This window comes from Salvelinus fontinalis, chromosome 23 (assembly GCF_029448725.1).
Source record: "Salvelinus fontinalis isolate EN_2023a chromosome 23, ASM2944872v1, whole genome shotgun sequence".
Classification (NCBI taxonomy): domain Eukaryota; kingdom Metazoa; phylum Chordata; class Actinopteri; order Salmoniformes; family Salmonidae; genus Salvelinus; species Salvelinus fontinalis.
This window is the reverse complement of record NC_074687.1, coordinates 29,494,548-29,511,573: the sequence shown is the minus strand read 5'-3', so window position 1 is coordinate 29,511,573 and position 17,026 is coordinate 29,494,548. Positions and strand designations below refer to the sequence as shown.

Genomic DNA, 17,026 nt, shown 5'->3' with positions numbered 1-17,026 from the left:
TACAAGGAGATCATGCAGAAACTCTCAACACGTTGGTAGATGTGTTGGCTCATTCTGTTTACACAAGGTAATGACACATAGCTACTCCTATCATTTTGGAAACCTTAACCTCTGGCTCTGATAAACAGCAACAGTCATATAAGGCTCTTTCAGGGGAACCTGCTGGCTGTGATGTAATAAGGCCATGTGGCTACACGCTGCTTCATCTAGGTTCTCTCAGATCTCTGCTGTTTCCCAACGAGACCAGCCCAACCCACCATCACAACAATGACAGGGAAGCCTCAGGAATTAACCTGGTACAGTGTGACTGTCTCTATCAGCCGTATTACCTTCAACAAATAATGGACAGCTACTGTATGTACAGCTAGTACTGTTCTGACAGACAGTAGCTTATACTGTATGATAAGCAGTTAGTCTGTTCACCACTTCAGCAAATGATGAGGAATAGGATAGCTACTGTAGTAAGCAAGAGGCACAGTCCTGACACTGACAGTAAGATGTTTGTCATATGATGCAGTATAGATGGAAATTGCTTTTGATATTCCTTTGTTTTGTACATTCTGTTTTGTTGTGTACCTCTCCCACTACTTTTCATACCTGGCGGCTGATGAATGTTGAGTGCCTGAAAGGACCTGATGAATGTTGAGTGCCTGAAAGGACTCACTAAAATGATTTTGACCACAACACTGGAGAATAGGATAATGATGCGGAGTAAGCATTTATTTTAAAGTTACAAAATATTTAAAGAAAACATATTTTACTTTACATAAACTGTACAGATGACATTGATATGACTGAATGATTCTGAAACAGGAATTAAAAATATATTTTTATTAAATAGAAAAACTGGAGAAAAGAAAAATAGAATTAAAGATGAAAAATTAAGTGTCCACATGTTTATTGTACAAAATAGATAGAGAAAGGAAATAATATAACTAAGAAATAGAATCATCATATTGTACCCTGATATGTAGATTAGGCCTCTTATGATCAAACAGTAATGTACACAGAAAGTAACGTGATGGCCTCGCCATCTTATTATAATAATAAGCTCAAATAATATTGGCCTCTTTGGTTCCATTAATAGGTCAAATAAAATTTGTACAAAAAAAATACAATTTACTTCTAGAAAAATAACTTTCAATGGCAGTTTGTTTATTAACTAATCCCGCAACTTTTCAGTGCAAATGTCATAACAATCATTCGCTTTGGAAAAATGGAAGCGAAAGATCACATTTCAAGTATTTGATAAGAGGAGTTAAAGACTAGGAGAGGAGGAGAAGATCAGTTCAGTCTGGTAGAGTTGTGTAGGTGGGCATGGGTGGGTTACTATACATTGCATAAATTACGTGGCACTTATTTATGATAGGACACTCAGTACCCCTTTGAAGGCATTTCAATATGCAAGTGCTATTAGGAGTGGGAGTGTGCATTTAAAGAGTTTAGTCTGCAAGTGCTATACTGCACCATCATGCCCTGTTGGCCCATAACAAGAGTCTCCTCCTCGTTCACTTCGAGGTCCACTTTATCGAAACAAGTAGTGGCAGTGCGGACTCTTTTCTCTGGATGAAGTGTGTGTAGTTGTGCACTGTGCACAAAATTCCATCTTCACCTTTAAACTGAGTGCTCGACTGCAGTACGGTCACAGGAAGAGAGAACGTGTGGTCCAATGCCAACAACATGTCAACAACGTTGTTGTTGTGTCGTCACCTCACCTGGACAGGAGGTTAGTCCCAGAAAGGCTCTATTCAATAATAAGCGCAGGCTGATACAGTTTCTGTAATAATTCCACCGGATCGAATGGGACAGTCATAGTGTCTTTATGACAGTCTTTATGGAAGTGCTGGTGTTTCTAATTGTATTAGCCGATAAATTGTCATTGTCAGTGCTTTTGTTTTGTCAATGTTCTGGTGTGCTTCAGTACTCAGGAAGGGGAAGAAGCCAATGTGCGGTTGGCTGATCCTGGACCTGTAAGCTTCCTTAAAGGTCCAATCAAGCCCTTTTTATCTCAATATCAATATTTTCTGGGTAACAATGAAGTACTTTACTGTGATTGTTTTAATTAAAATGGTCAAAAATAAACAAAAATAACTTCTTAGCGAAGAGCAATTTCTCAAGCAAAAATATTGCTACGACTGTCAGGGAGTGGTCAGAGTGGTAAGGGGAAACTGAAAACGACCTGATATTGTCAGATAGGTTTGGAACTCTCTTTCTTATTGGTCTATTAACTAATTTAGCACCTGTTGATGTAACTAGGCAGGCCAAAACTCCATCCCACCAAAGCAGGCTGAAATTTCAGGTGGTCTTTTCAAAAGACTCTAAAAGGGCATTATCATAATTTTCACAGTTTCACAGTATTATTCCAACCTCATAGTGTGGAAATATATATAAAACACGTTTTTGACTGCACTGGGCCAATAAGCGCTTTTCTTTCCATCTTCATCAGAGAAGAGATGAAGTACCATTATTTTTCATCTAAAAATGGCAAACTAGAAAAATAATATATTTTGGTGATCAACCATTCCCTTCTCCTCCCATAACTCTGGAACCGTTCTGAAGTTCTTAATATGAAATGGACAGAAACTGGCCTCGCTCAGCCAGATAAATAATCCATTAATACATGTTTGTTTGTACCTGTTGGTGTTCTTCCATATAACTAAAAAAATATATATATATATATATATATGTGGCTGCCCTATGTGTGTATAGTACAAAAGGGTCCTTTTGTACAATACTTTTTAACTATAGTCGTTTGATTTGACTTTCAAAGTTAAAAAAAAATCACAGACAGTCTCAGGCACAGCCACACTCTTCCACTATCATATTGGGCACATCTCGTTTTACTATGTTGTACTCATCGTCGAAGTACAGCATAGACATGGTGCTGAGCTTGGTGGGGATACAACAGGAGTTGACCGAGCCGGGGCTCATGCCCCTCATCCGGTACTGGTTGACCACTGCCGTGTGGAACGACGACGCTGACCCCGGTACCCCCGCCATGTACGCCGGGCAGCTCCCCTCGCAGTAGTTACCATAGTAACCCGCAGGTGCGATGATCCAGTCGTTCCAGCCAATGAGGCGGAAGTCAATGTAGAACTGCTGTCTGCAGCACAGGCCTCCACTGCTCCCGTCACACTCCAGGCCCCTCTTCCTGATGCGGTGCTTCCCTTCCACCTGCCGCGCCCGGACCACCAGGAAGGGCCTGTGTGAAGGGTCTGCTGTGTCGACTAAGACAGGAACCACGTTGGACGCCTCACAGCCCTCGCAGTGCACCTCAAGGTCCTGCCGCCGGCCACCCTTACCAAACACGGCCCTCACGGCCTCTGACAGGGGGAATGTGTGCCAGCCGCTGCGCTTAAGGTCCACGCGCTTCTCCACCAGGGTCCACCGACCTCCTCCCCCTGGCCCTGTTCCCCCCCCGGCTCCACCTGCAGTCGCAGTCCCTGCCTCCTTGTAGTGGATCTTCACTGTGACTTTTCGTCGAGGCCCTTTCTCGGAGCCGGTGGGCAGCAGCCTGAAGTAGAGCCACAGGTTGGCCTGAGACACGTACAGGTTCTGGTTCCCTTCACTGGAGATGAGGAAGTAGAGGCTGGACTTAGATACTTGAGATGAAGTCAGCTCATCTGATGGAGAGAAGAAGAGAGGGATGTGGGTTTAGTGATATATAGTGATACATATTGTACAGCAGGGTTCCCCGACTATTTGGCCCTGCATGTCTTGTGAGCACAAAAAATATATATAATTGTTGGACATAAAAGACTATAAAAACACCCGAAAATCAGCTCCACCCGAAAATCAGTTTGAAATAATTATAGTTTTAAACAAATATTATATTTGTTTGGGCTTGACCATCCGCCCCCTGACCATCCACCTAAGAAAAAATTGGCCTGCAGCTGAATCTAGTTGATGAACGCTGCTGTACAGTCAAGGGTCAAGAGAATAAACTAACATGATTTTTAAGAGCAAGTTAGAAAAGTTGACACAATTCACAAAGTAAAACACATAGTTTTACAACTTGTGTCTGTGTGAATGAAAGTAATGTAACACTACATCTGAGTATCATTTGTAAGAGGCAGAAAGAAGTGGACAAACAACAACAAGGTGCATGAAGCAGGTAGCCAGGGAGGGAGCAGTTCAGTCACTTCTGTCTCTCCTCTCACCACTCTCTTTCTCACACATCACATGCTGTTAGCCTAGTTTCTTATAGGCTGTTTCTCCTGGGAGCAGGCCCAGTTGGCCCCAGGTCAGATTGTGAAGACTAGCGACAGAGCCAGAGATAGAGGAGAGAAGGGGAATGGAGGAGAAGAGAAGAGGGTAGGGGGGTAGGACAAGGCCCGGGCCCCGGGGGGTTCATTGAGTTCGCTGAGGGGTGTGTGTGTGTGTGTGTGTGTGTGTGTGTGTGTGTGTGTGTGTGTGTGTGGTGAGGCACTGCTGTGAAAACCCCTGAGCTCCCCGGAGCCTTTGAGACTGACAGCACAAAGACCCGAGTGAGGTATTAGGAGACAGCCGCGCTGCAGCCTGGCATTAAGCGCGTGGCCCTCCTAACCAAAAGCATGATGAGGCAAAAATAAAAGCCATTTACATGACACTGGCCACTTTCTAAAATGAAACAATGAAGAGATTCGAAATGTCTAAGGCATAATGGGGTTTGGGGTCGGCCATATTTTTTTTTAAGCCTAATGATGTCTTCCAAATTACTGTGAAAACCGAGAAGTTTCTGTTAAAGAGTTAGCCTGGATCGTCTTCGGCTGAGCACATGTTGAAGCGGCTAAATTACTTGTTTGCAAACTGATTAGCGTGAGTTGGTGTCAACAGCTGGCCACCAAAGATGGTCCTTTGTAAAGCGACCTTATGCCTACAGGGTACTCCAGTAACAGTGACTTTAAATTAATGCACACGCACACACTCACACCACGCGCACGCACAGACTCGCATTATCATACACACACACACACACAAACACATACAGTGTAAACAACCATCCCTGTGGCAACAACAAAAGCACAAGGCATATTGATACCGAACCCTCAGGGTGCAGTCTCAAGTATTTAAGAAGGAAAGAATACATCTGAAGTGTAGATGTAAAGGCATTGATTCAATAACAGTTTTAACCTGATTTAACTTCTGTCATTGCCCAAGGACATGAGTATATATCCTTGCCTCATTTCCTATCATGACTTGCTGCTTGCCTCAACAGCTCCCAGTCATCAACAGGGGAGATCCTAGGCCAGGGCGTTTACTGTCTGTGGCCTGAGTGACACTGTGTGTAAGGCAATGAAGTGCTGGGTGGAGAGAGATGGCAGTCTGAATCTCTAACAACAAAGATACTACAGTCTGGACTGAAGCATTGTCATACATTTTTTTAAATATGCGGTGGAGTGTATCTGTAGCTTTTCCCCTATATCCCATCTGTGAAAAAAATACTGATTTATTTTTTAATGACCCATAACTTAGGGTAGCTGAGACTGGCCACATTAAACTGGATGCTGAAGTGGATTGAGAATCATCCTGCTGGAAAACACTTAAACTATTTACCTTTTCTTTGCTTTTAGAAAGTCCCACAAAAACAAATAGCCAGTGCTTGAACCAGGCTTTAGGGAGGTAAGTTCAGGAAGGAGGTGAGGTGATGGAGAAGGTTATGGAGACCAGTTAAACAAAGAGGTGTGCTGCCTGGCTGAGGGTGACAGGTCAATGTGCTCCTGGGCCAGGCAGGGTTAGGACAGGGCAGGGGAGGGGAGGTGAGGTTGACATCTGGGTGGACCTCTGTCTCTCTGGATGGAGCTAGCGCTGCTGGAGCTACAGCTGCCTAAGCGTGTTCCCACCTGTGCCACCAACACAAGAACAGGGCAGGCAGGTAGGAAAGGTGGGCAATCAGAGAGCGAGAGAGAGAGTGCACGCATGTAGCAGGGTGCTATGCTCATTACTCAAAGTCTGTGTCGACAGAGACCAAATGCCGCGGAGCACCGTTGCTCTGACATGAACCTCGCCTTGCAGTCAGACACACACACACACACACACACATGGCTCTGATAGGCATCCTTTAGGCTGCTGGAGCACAACGCTCAGCTCAGAACTCCAGCAATTCCCACAGAGGGAAATAGGAGAGGAGAGGGGAAAAGAGCAGAACAGGTCAGGGTGAGCCCCAGAGAGCCCCATAAAGCTGGACTTTTGGCCAGTAGTTAGTAAGCTGCTTTGCTGGTAGTAGTGGAGGAGTGAGTTTGAAGTTGTACTTAAAAAGCTTAACTCTTGATGGTTTAATAAAAGCTTTTGAAAAGCAGTTACACATGGAAAAGCACATGTATAATGATGTATGAGCAAGGGGTGAATCTACAGTTAGTCAGAGCACCTGACATATACTCATACACACACACTTGGATTGAGTGTGATGTGGAAAATTCCATGAGCGGCTTCAGACAGGGCATGATTGACATGTCTTCATGAAAGACTCTGTCCCAGAGTAAACCCAGCAGCCAGCCCTATAGCCCTGAGAGGGATACATCTTAAATGGCACCCTATTCCCTATATAGAGCACTATTTTTTACAGTTTCTTTTCCAGGGCCCATAGGGCTCTGGTCAAAATGAGTGTACTATTTAGGGAATAGGATGCCATTTGGCACACAACCCAAGGACTGGGCCAGAGTTAATGACATCCAATAATGAAGTCTTAATTCGTGTCTTGGACCGGAGTCACAGGGAGTTCAACAGGTCCAAGCGGCTATACCAACGACAATCGAGATGCACACATCTCCCCCTGCACTCCGCTCCGCTCCCGTGGTTACGGGACACTGAATCCCTTCGCCAAAGCGAGGGTACGCGAGACTGTGTCATAAGAGACGGGTGGTTGGCACTGTTCCTCACCTGTAACCTTGGCAGCAAGCCTCAGCCTCTGCTCCGCTAGGCGTTCATGAGACTGAATACTGACTGAGAGATAAGAGCTATAGCTGTCTCTCTCTAGAGGACAGCGTCCCACACCATCAACACTTTTTTTTGCCAGTAACGCTCACCACAAACTCCCCTAGGCCCCTACCAGCCATCCAGAAATGTCCACCACAAACTCCCCTCGGCCCCTATTAGCCATCCAGTAATGTCTACCACAAACTCCCATAGGCCCCTACCAGCCATCCAGTAATGTCTACCACAAACTCCCCTAGGCCCCTACCAGCCATCCAGAAATGTCCACCACAAACTCCCCTAGGCCCCTACCAGCCATCCAGAAATGTCTACCACAAACTCCCCTCGGCCCCTATTAGCCATCCAGTAATGTCTACCACAAACTCCCATAGGCCCCTACCAGCCATCCAGTAATGTCCACCACAAACTCCCCTATGCCCCTACCAGCCATCCAGTAATGTCTACCACAAACTCCCCTAGGCCCCTACCAGCCATCCAGTAACGCGCACCACAAACTCCCGTAGGCCCCTACCAGCCATCCAGTCATGCGCAGCACAAACTCCCATAGGCCCCTACCAACCATCCAGTAATGTCTACCACAAACTCCCATAGGCCCCTACCAGCCATCCAGTAATGCACACCACAAACTCCCATAGGCCCCTACCAATCATCCAGCAATGCGCACCACAACCTCCTATAGGCCCCTACCAGCCATCCAGTAATGTCCACCACAAACTCCTATAGGCCCCTACCTACACACCTTGATCTTTGACTGTGACATCATTAAAGTCCCTCTGCTTGGGCCCAGGCCTGTGCCTGGGACTGGTCTAGTTGCCTCTCTCCAGGCTGCTCCAGGGGCCTTGTCCCTCTTTCCATGCCCTTGCTGGCAGCCTGGGCTCTAGGGGTGAGTGCCAGCTGGCCTGAAGGCAGAGGGGGTCTAGAGAGCAGGGAGCAAAGCCAGTTCCATGGCACAATGCTGCACAAAGGCTCAAAGGTATCGTGTATAATGGAAAAAAAGCAAAGAGGCCTGGTTGGATGAACCTTTATATGACAAAAGCATTCTTTAGAAAACGGAGATATGGGCACACCATACACCCCCTCCCACCTCTTCCATCTCTCCATCCCCCGAACCCACGACTCAAATGTCTCATGCATTATTCTGAGCGTTTTCTTTTGTTTTCTCATGCTTTTTGTTCTGAATGTTGACATATTGGGTTTAGCAAGAATGCACAGTGCTCTCCCAATAATTGCCTTGCTTTTGTTCCCTTGTCATGAGTGTGCTTACATCATTTCTATTGGAGGGTGACAGCTAGGAACCCATCCAGGCTGATTGTATACTGTGTGCTACAGCGTTGCACTGTGGGACCGGCATCTCACTTTGTTTCTTAATGGTATGCTTTCTCTGCTAAACAAACACTACATCTCAAATATGATGTTCTCACTGCACTAACCTGGCAATTATTGGTTTCGGTTGTTAACAGACAAAATGTGTGTGTGTGTGTGTGTGTGTGTGTGTGTGTGTGTGTGTGTGTGTGTGTGTGTGTGTGTGTGTAGGGGGAAAGGAGGGGTTTATCTTCGGAACCTTAAGACTTAGATACATACACATTCTTAAAAAGTTGGATAAATGGCCAATTGAAGGGTTTTCCCCCTTAAAATAGAGCTATATGCCTAAACACGTTTAACTGCTGAAATGGGACTCAGGGTGCTTTACTATTCCCTAGACAACACATGGGGGTCATTTAAGGTTTCATTCTATAATGAATTGTTGAATGAATGAAGGAATGAATGAATGAATGAATGAATGAATGAACGCATGCATGCAAGTTGAATAATACTATGTGTCATGTTGACTTAGTGAAAGACCGTTGTTAATCACTTGAATTTTAAGGATATAGTCTCTCTTCGAAACAGAAAACGAAAATGAAAGGCATTGGCTGTAATAGGCTACACACATCTGGGTTGAGAACTTTACGAAACCCACTGGATCCCATCAGATGAGGCATTCAATCTCGATTATGAGGCAATTATATCGTGATTATGTAGGGTTGTATCCTGCGCAATTATGGCTGTCCTGATATGAATATTAATTCATCGAATCCTCGGGGGGAAAACGTGTTAAATGCTACTACTACACCTTTTGAAATTGAGTCATGACTCAGAAAAATAAAGGGAGAGAAATGAGAGTTAGATAAATGCTCTGATTATTGATAATTAGGCTACCTGATTCTGCGAAGCTGATTATCTCCGACGTCTCTTGCACCTCGTTACTGTAGGCAGCCTGTCCATCAAGGTTAGGGATCTCAACCCTTCCGTCTTCTCGTAGTTTACCTGCGTGAAGCCGCCTCAGCGCTGTCACCATCGCCGCTTTCGGAATAGGATGTGTGATGTTGGGTCTTTCTCTCATTTGTAACCTGTTCAAGATGTGCCTCTTAACTGCTTCCAATAAGTCTATATCTACCCGTTCTGACGCCTCCGGCATCCCGCACGAAGCGCACGACTCCTGGGTCACGGTTTGAGTCTCTGCCCCAGTTGTGCCCGTACCCGTTGTGCCCAAAGTACAGCAGATGGAAAGTATGCAAGCCATTAAACAAGCCAATGTGAGATTATATATTTTCATTTTCTCTTTTTGAGACTGGAATTCCCAAGCACGATGGAGAGGAATAATTCTGGTTATTCGATACAGAGAGCAAAGAAAGCGAGTTAGGCTACTTCACAAGTTTAGCATCCTGGTAAATATCCAGCTCTGCGCCAGCGGGAATAGTTTGCACATGGAACTATGATTGATGCACACGTTAGGGTAATCCAAAACAGTCCATGTGGTTTTTGTATTCCAAAGAGGTTGCTGTCAAGAGCTAATAGATTATTCCAGATGTTCTTATTTGCTTCCTCTCGAGCCCTGTAAAGCTTGGGTCCTTTTTGTGAAGCGCACTACAGTTCAGTTCTCATCTAAAGCACAATTCCAGAGGTGTTGGTTCTTAACCGGCTTTCTTGACCGGCGAATTTGAAATGAGCACCTTGTGTAGTAGGCTATCTGAATGGCACTACCGCGTCTGGCATGCCATTTCTTCAAATTTAACTTAACGAATTATTATATTCCATAACCTTTGCAAACCACATTTAGTATCTCACCGGTACGCGGGCTTTGTATCCGTTGATCAGGAGATGAAACGTTTGATGTGAAGTTCCAAATATGAGGTTACCACTGCTTTACATTCAAATCACTCCTATAAACGCAACTTTAGGAATCCAACTAAATTGCAATCGAATTCATACGTTTCAGTAGACTATCCTATGCGCTTGTGTATGCGACGGCTCTGTCTCTGTGTCCTGAAATAGATGCTGTTATCTTTACAATGTTCTCCTTTGCAATCACGACACGGAGCCCATCGCACACGGAAAGTTTTTATACAGGAGTTGAAACCACGTGGGGCGTTCCACCAACAGGGCTCAAGGGATTATACGCTGCTGCTAGAACTATCTGGGAGGAAAGCGCCGCGGAGGATGGAGAGAAGACGTTCCTATGGTTACAATAAAAAGTAGTAGAACAATAGAGAACACCTTTTAACCCTACATTATAATTGTACACTTCATTACCTCATAAAAAATACTGTATTATAGGCCTAAAACAGATAGATTGTCATTTTGAATAAATGTGGGGCTATTTCGGCAAGACATCTCATGCTCTAAAATTGGAACGATTTTATAAATGTTGGTATTACGGTGTCTGAAACAAACAAACAGATGAAACGAACAAACATAAACATGGACGCACGTATCACACACATACACAATGTGTTTAAACCGTCGCATTTTTGTAAGGTACTACAAGTTTCGAAAGCCAACGACTCGGTTTTGTATGTAGATAACTCAGGATAGGCAAATCACTTGACTGCAATGGGATACCACTCACAATGCAGTGTTCATACTGAAAGGAGCGTGCCTTCTGTGCACTTTTACGCATCCGGAAAAAATGTTAAACAGCGCCACCTTTTGTTGAACCACTTTCCCTACATTATTAAACCATGAATCTGAAAGAAATCTGCTATTCTTTTTGAGGAAAGTGCCAACACACCGATCAGAAAACAAAGGATGTCTAAATATATCAACGTGTCCCGACCTTTATGTAGGTTAGTGGGACAAGTGAACTGGCGCATTAGCCAACATTCAAGCGTGGTCGTGGATTAGGCAACAGTATAGTTACTTTTCCAGGCAGAGGCTTTACTAGACAGTCACATAGAGACATAGGCCTGTGTATGTGTGTTTATCTGTTTCTGTGTGTGTGTGTGTGTGTGTGTGTGTGTGTGTGTGTATGTAATTAATAAAGATGAATCCTAAACCCTATACCACGGCACAAATAGGGTCAAAACAACCTGACTCAAAGGTGCTTTTGCTTCACAGGCCTAGCATTGTCATGGATTATGCAACAGTATACTTACTTTTCCAGGCTTTGTTAGACAGTCACATAGGGACGTGTGTGTGTGTGTGAGAGAGAGAGAGAGACACACACACTTCAATGTAGTTTATAGGGTTGATTGAACATTTAAAAATGTTCTTCTCTTCCAATGTGCTTTAGCTATCACATTTTTGTAAGGTACGCACAAGTCCTGACAGTGAACGATTCGGTTTAGTATGTAGGCTTATGGGTCTACATACTTATGACTTATGTGCTTTTACGTACAAGGAAAAATAAAATAAACAGTGTCACCCTTTGTTGAAACATCCACTACACTATTGAGCCATTAATCTGAAAAATCTCTGTTGATTATTTTTGAGGAAAGTGCCAAGACGCTGATCAGAAAGCAAAGGCTGTCTAAAAATGTAAACACGTCCAGACCTTGATGTAGGTTAGTGGGTCAAGTGAACTGTCGCATTAGGCAGCGGGCAAAAATGGTTGTGGATTAGGCATAGGGACACAGACCTGTGTGTGTGTGTGTGTGTGTGGGGGGGGGGGGGGGTGATAATAATTTATGTCATTCATAGAGCTGAACTCTATACCACTGCACAAATAGGGTCAAAACAACATGACTCAACAGGGCTTTTGCGTCATAGGCCTACTACATTCTAAATCATGCCCATATTCAGTGGTGTCCATCATGATTGACAGAGAGAACCTTTAGACCAGGGGTCAAAGTCATTTTGCCCATGGAACCACTTGACTGTGTTCATTCATTGCTTGTGTGTGAACTTCTTCTCCGATATGAAATCCTTTCTACTAATCTGAGAGGATATTGATGGGAGCACAAGTGGGGCCCACTTTAAATACATTGACATGTCGAAAATGGCTCCAGTGCTGCATGTTTGACACCCATGCTAGACTGATGGAGAAGAGAAGGTGGACCCATAACCTGATTTACTCCTGTAATAACCCTGTAATAACCTCATAATGTGGCAATGGAGAGACTATTTATTTAACATGTTGTGCTCTCAGTTTTGATATAAGAAATCATAATTGCCAGTCGTAACACGAAAATATTGTATCTCACCTTTTTAATTCGTAATCCTTCAGTAGAAGACCCTTGAGAATGTGATGTCAAAAATCGTTGTTAGTACCTGGCGCCATCATGTGGAGTGAGAGCACATTGCATATATATGGAATATATTTTATATTTATCAGTATATGAATAACAGACACATATTAATCAGATCAAATGTACAGAGTGCAATGCATAAATATAATTTATAATTTTTGTTGACTGTGCAATATCTGTGCAACATCGAGTAAAGCATACAGTGCAAACAAAGACAAAATAGTTCTATGCTTTTTTTGGTATGAGTAAAAATAATTTACATTAGTGCCTTTTGCATCTCTTTGATATTTTAAGTAGAAATTGTGCACGAATATTGCATTTAAAAGCCCGTTACATTAAATTAAGTGCCCTTTAATTTAGACCACACGGAAAATTCCGTAAATCAGATTTTTTTTATATGAATAAAGGCTTTTTTGACCCCTCTGTGCATTCTCTTCTTACCTAACACTATTATGTGAGAACAAAATTTTGGGTGATCAAATGTTTCATTTTGTCGTTATAATAAGGTTGGAAGCAACATGTGAAATTTGTTGTGGACATTTGTTGCAGCTTAAGTTGACTACAAAACACATTGCAATTATCTCACTATGGGCTGGCTAGCATGTGAAGTAGCAGTTATCTATAAAATCGCCTAAACAAACTGCACTATCAATTTAGGAGTCTACAATCTCACCATGTTCAACCTGCAGAGTGGAGTCTGACATCCTTTTTCCAAGATGGCATAGCAGTTCAGACGTTATTTTGTCCTCGTATTGTCGTGTCCTGTATATATACATATTTACACCTTTCTTCGCATATCTTTTTTCATATTTTATTATCCAAGAACTCAACTACAAAAAGCTTTCCTGCAACCCGCCTCACCAATTACAAAAAAAAGTATTATTTACCTCAAAGCTAGCCAGAAGCTATCCAGAAGCTAGCTAGAAACTAGCCAGAAGCTAGCCAGAATGCTACCCAGAGGTTAACCAGAAGCTAGCCGGAAGCTAACCTGAAGCTACCCAGAAGTTAGCCGGTTTGCTGGCTAATGTTGGTGTTTCAGCTAGCCACGTTTTGTGGTCATCAGCTATTCCTTTAGCTCGATAATCTATCGGCACTTTTGTACAACGCGAATCAGACCAGAACATACCGGACCTATTTTTCTCAATATCCCCGGATTTCAACCGCAAGCTCTGGACATTTACACCTTGATTTCGCAGCTAGCTAGCTGCAAACCGTGTGACTATTGGCTTACGTCGATCCCGGAGCAAACTTAAATTATTCCAGAGCTAGCCAGCTGAAGAGTTCCATCAGCCATTCCTGGGCTACAATCACCTATCCGGACCTGTTTTTTTTTTTTTTTTTTTTTTTTTACAAATGCGGAGCCCCACCGGGCCTTCACGACTGACTACCGACGTTATCTTCCCGAGGGATTTATCCAACTGGCACCTCCGACGTTATCTGAATGCTCATCTGGGGCCCGCTAATCGTCAGCTGTCTTATCGGCTGCTATCTGAATAAGTATATCGGACAATTTTTCTTGGGTCACTATATCTATTTTGCCAATTGGATTGATCCCCTCTACCACACGGAACCCCACTTATCTACCGACTGAAACGCACGAGGTGACTAAAAAATAAACCTCCATCCTATGCTATCTTGCTACCGATAGCCAACTACCCGGCCAGCTGTCTGGATCGCCGTGACCCCAACCAACCTCTACTCACTGGACCCTTTATGATCACTCGATTAAGCATGCCTCTCCTTAATGTAAATATGCCTTGTCCATTGCTGTTCTGGTTAGTGTTTATTGGCTTATTTCACTGTAGAGCCTCTAGCCCTGCTCACTATACCATATCCAACCTCTCAGTTCCACCACGCACATATGCGATGACATCACCTGGTTTCAATGATGTTTCTAGAGACAATATCTCTCTCATCATCACTCAATACCTAGATTTACCTCCACTGTATTCACATCCTACCATACCTTTGTCTGTACATTATTCCTTGAAGCTATTTTATCGCCCCCAGAAACTTCCTTTTACTCTCTGTTCTAGACGTTCTAGACGACCAATTCTCATAGCTTTTAGCCGTACCCTTATCCTACTCCTCCTCTGTTCCTCTGGTGATGTAGAGGTGAATCCAGGCCCTGCAGTACCTAGCTCTACTCCTATTCCCCAGGCGCTCTCTTTTGATGACTTCTGTAACCGTAATAGCCTTGGTTTCATGCATGTTAACATTAGAAGCCTCCTCCCTAAGTTTGTTTTGTTCACTGTTTTAGCACACTCTGCCAACCCGGATGTTTTAGCCGTGTCTGAATCCTGGCTTAGGAAGACCACCAACAATTCTGGCATTTTCATCCCTAACTACAAGATTTTAGGGGGCGGTGTTGCAATCTACTGCAAAGATTGCCTGCAGAGTTCTGTTTTACTATCCAGGTCTGTTCCTAAACAATTTGAACTTCTACTTTTAAAAATCCACCTCTCTAAAAACAAGTATCTCACCGTTGCCGCCTGCTATAGACCACCCTCTGCCCCCAGCTGTGCTCTGGACACCATATGTGAACCGATTGCCCCCCATCTATCTTCAAAGCTCTTGCTGCTAGGCGACCTAAATTGGAACATGCTTAACACCCCAGCCATCCTACAATCTAAGCTTGATGCCCTCAATCTCACACAAATTATCAATGAACCTACCATATACCACCCCAATTCCGTAAACACAGGTACACTCATAGATATCATCCTAACCAACTTGCCCTCCAAATACACCTCTGCTGTTTTCAACCAAGATCTCAGCGATCACTGCCTCATTGCCTGCATCCGTAATGGGTCAGCGGTCAAACGACCTCCACTCATCACTGTCAAACGCTCCCTGAAACACTTCAGCGAGCAGGCCTTTCTAATCGACCTGGCCGAGGTATCCTGGAAGGATATTGATCTCATCCCGTCAGTAGAGGATGCCTGGATATTTTTTTTAAATGCCTTCCTCACCATCTTGAATAAGCATGCCCCATTCAAGAAATTTAGAACCAGGAACAGATATAGCCCTTGGTTCTCTCCTGACCTGACTGCCCTTAACCAACAGAAAAACATCCTATGGCGTTCTGCATTGGCATCGAACAGCCCCCGTGATATGCAACTTTTCAGGGAAGCTAGAAACCAATATACACAGGCAGTTACAAAAACCAAGGCTAGCTTTTTCAAGCAGAAATTTGCTTCCTGCAACACAAACTCAAAAAAGTTCTGGGACGCTGTAAAGTCCATGGAGAATAAGAACATCTACTCCCAGCTTCCAACTGCACTGAAGATAGGAAACACTGTCGCCACCGACAAATCCACTATAATTGAGAATTTCAATAAGCATTTTTCTACGGCTGGCCATGCTTTCCACTTGACTACCCCTACCCCGGTCAACAGCACTGCCCTCCCCTCTGCTACTCGCCCAAGCCTTCCCCATTTCTCTTTCTCCCAAATACAGTCAGCTGATGTTCTGAAAGAGCTGCAAAATCTGGACCCTTACAAATCACCCGGGCTAGATAATCTGGACCCTTTCTTTCTAAAACTATCTGCTGAAACTGTTGCCACCCCTATTACTAGCCTTTTCAACCTCTCTTTCGTGTCGTCTGAGATTCCCAAAGATTGGAAAGCAGCTGCGGTCATCGCCCTCTTCAAAGGGGGGGACACTCTTTTTTTTAAACATTTTTACATTTTTAGTCATTTAGCAGACGCTCTTATCCAGAGCGACTTACAGTAGAGTGCATACATTTTTTATTACATTTTACATACTGAGACAAGGATATCCCTACCGGCCAAACCCTCCCTAACCCGGACGACGCTATGCCAATTGTGCGTCGCCCCACAGACCTCCCGGTTGCGGCCGGCTGCGACAGAGCCTGGGCGCGAACCCAGCCAAGCCTGGGCGCGAACCCAGAGACTCTGGTGGCGCAGCTAGCACTGCAATGCAGTGCCCTAGACCACTGCGCCACCCGGGAGTTCACTCTTGACCCAAACAGCTACAGACCTATATCTATCCTACCCTGCCTTTCTAAGGTCTTCGAAAGCCAAGTCAACAAACAGATTACCGACCATTTCGAATCCCACCATACCTTCTCCGCTATGCAATCTGGTTTCAGAGCTGGTCATGGGTGCACCTCAGCCACGCTCAAGGTCATAAACAATATCTTAACCGCAATCGATAAGAAACAATACTGTGCAGCCGTATTCATTGACCTGGCCAAGGCTTTTGACTCTGTCAATCACCACATCCTCATCGGCAGACTCGACAGCCTTGGTTTCTCTAATGATTGCCTCGCCTGGTTCACCAACTACTTCTCTGATCGAGTTCAGTGTGTCAAATCGGAGGGTCTGTTGTCCGGGCCTCTGGCAGTCTCTATGGGGGTGCCACAGGTTTCAATTCTTGGACCGACTCTCTTCTCTGTATACATCAATGATGTCGCTCTTGCTGCTGGTGAGTCTCTGATCCACCTCTACGCAGACGACACTATTCTGTATACTTCTGGCCCTTCTTTTGACACTGTGTTAACAACCCTCCAGGCGAGCTTCAATGCCATACAACTCTCCTTCCGTGGCCTCCAATTGCTCTTAAATACAAGTAAAACTAAATGC

At 44.2% G+C, this 17,026-nt stretch overlaps 1 protein-coding gene across 1 annotated transcript; it reads right to left on the bottom strand.

Moving 5' to 3' along the window:
- Positions 1–694: 694 nt before the first annotated feature.
- inhbb (inhibin subunit beta B) lies at positions 695–10,304 on the bottom strand. The gene is made up of 2 exons (XM_055878367.1): positions 9,112–10,304; positions 695–3,623 (listed from the first exon to the last, which is right to left on the bottom strand). The coding sequence occupies exons 1-2, from the start codon at positions 9,506–9,508 to the stop codon at positions 2,794–2,796; spliced, it is 1,227 nt and encodes a 408-aa protein (XP_055734342.1). The 5' UTR covers positions 9,509–10,304; the 3' UTR covers positions 695–2,793.
- Positions 10,305–17,026: the final 6,722 nt, after the last annotated feature.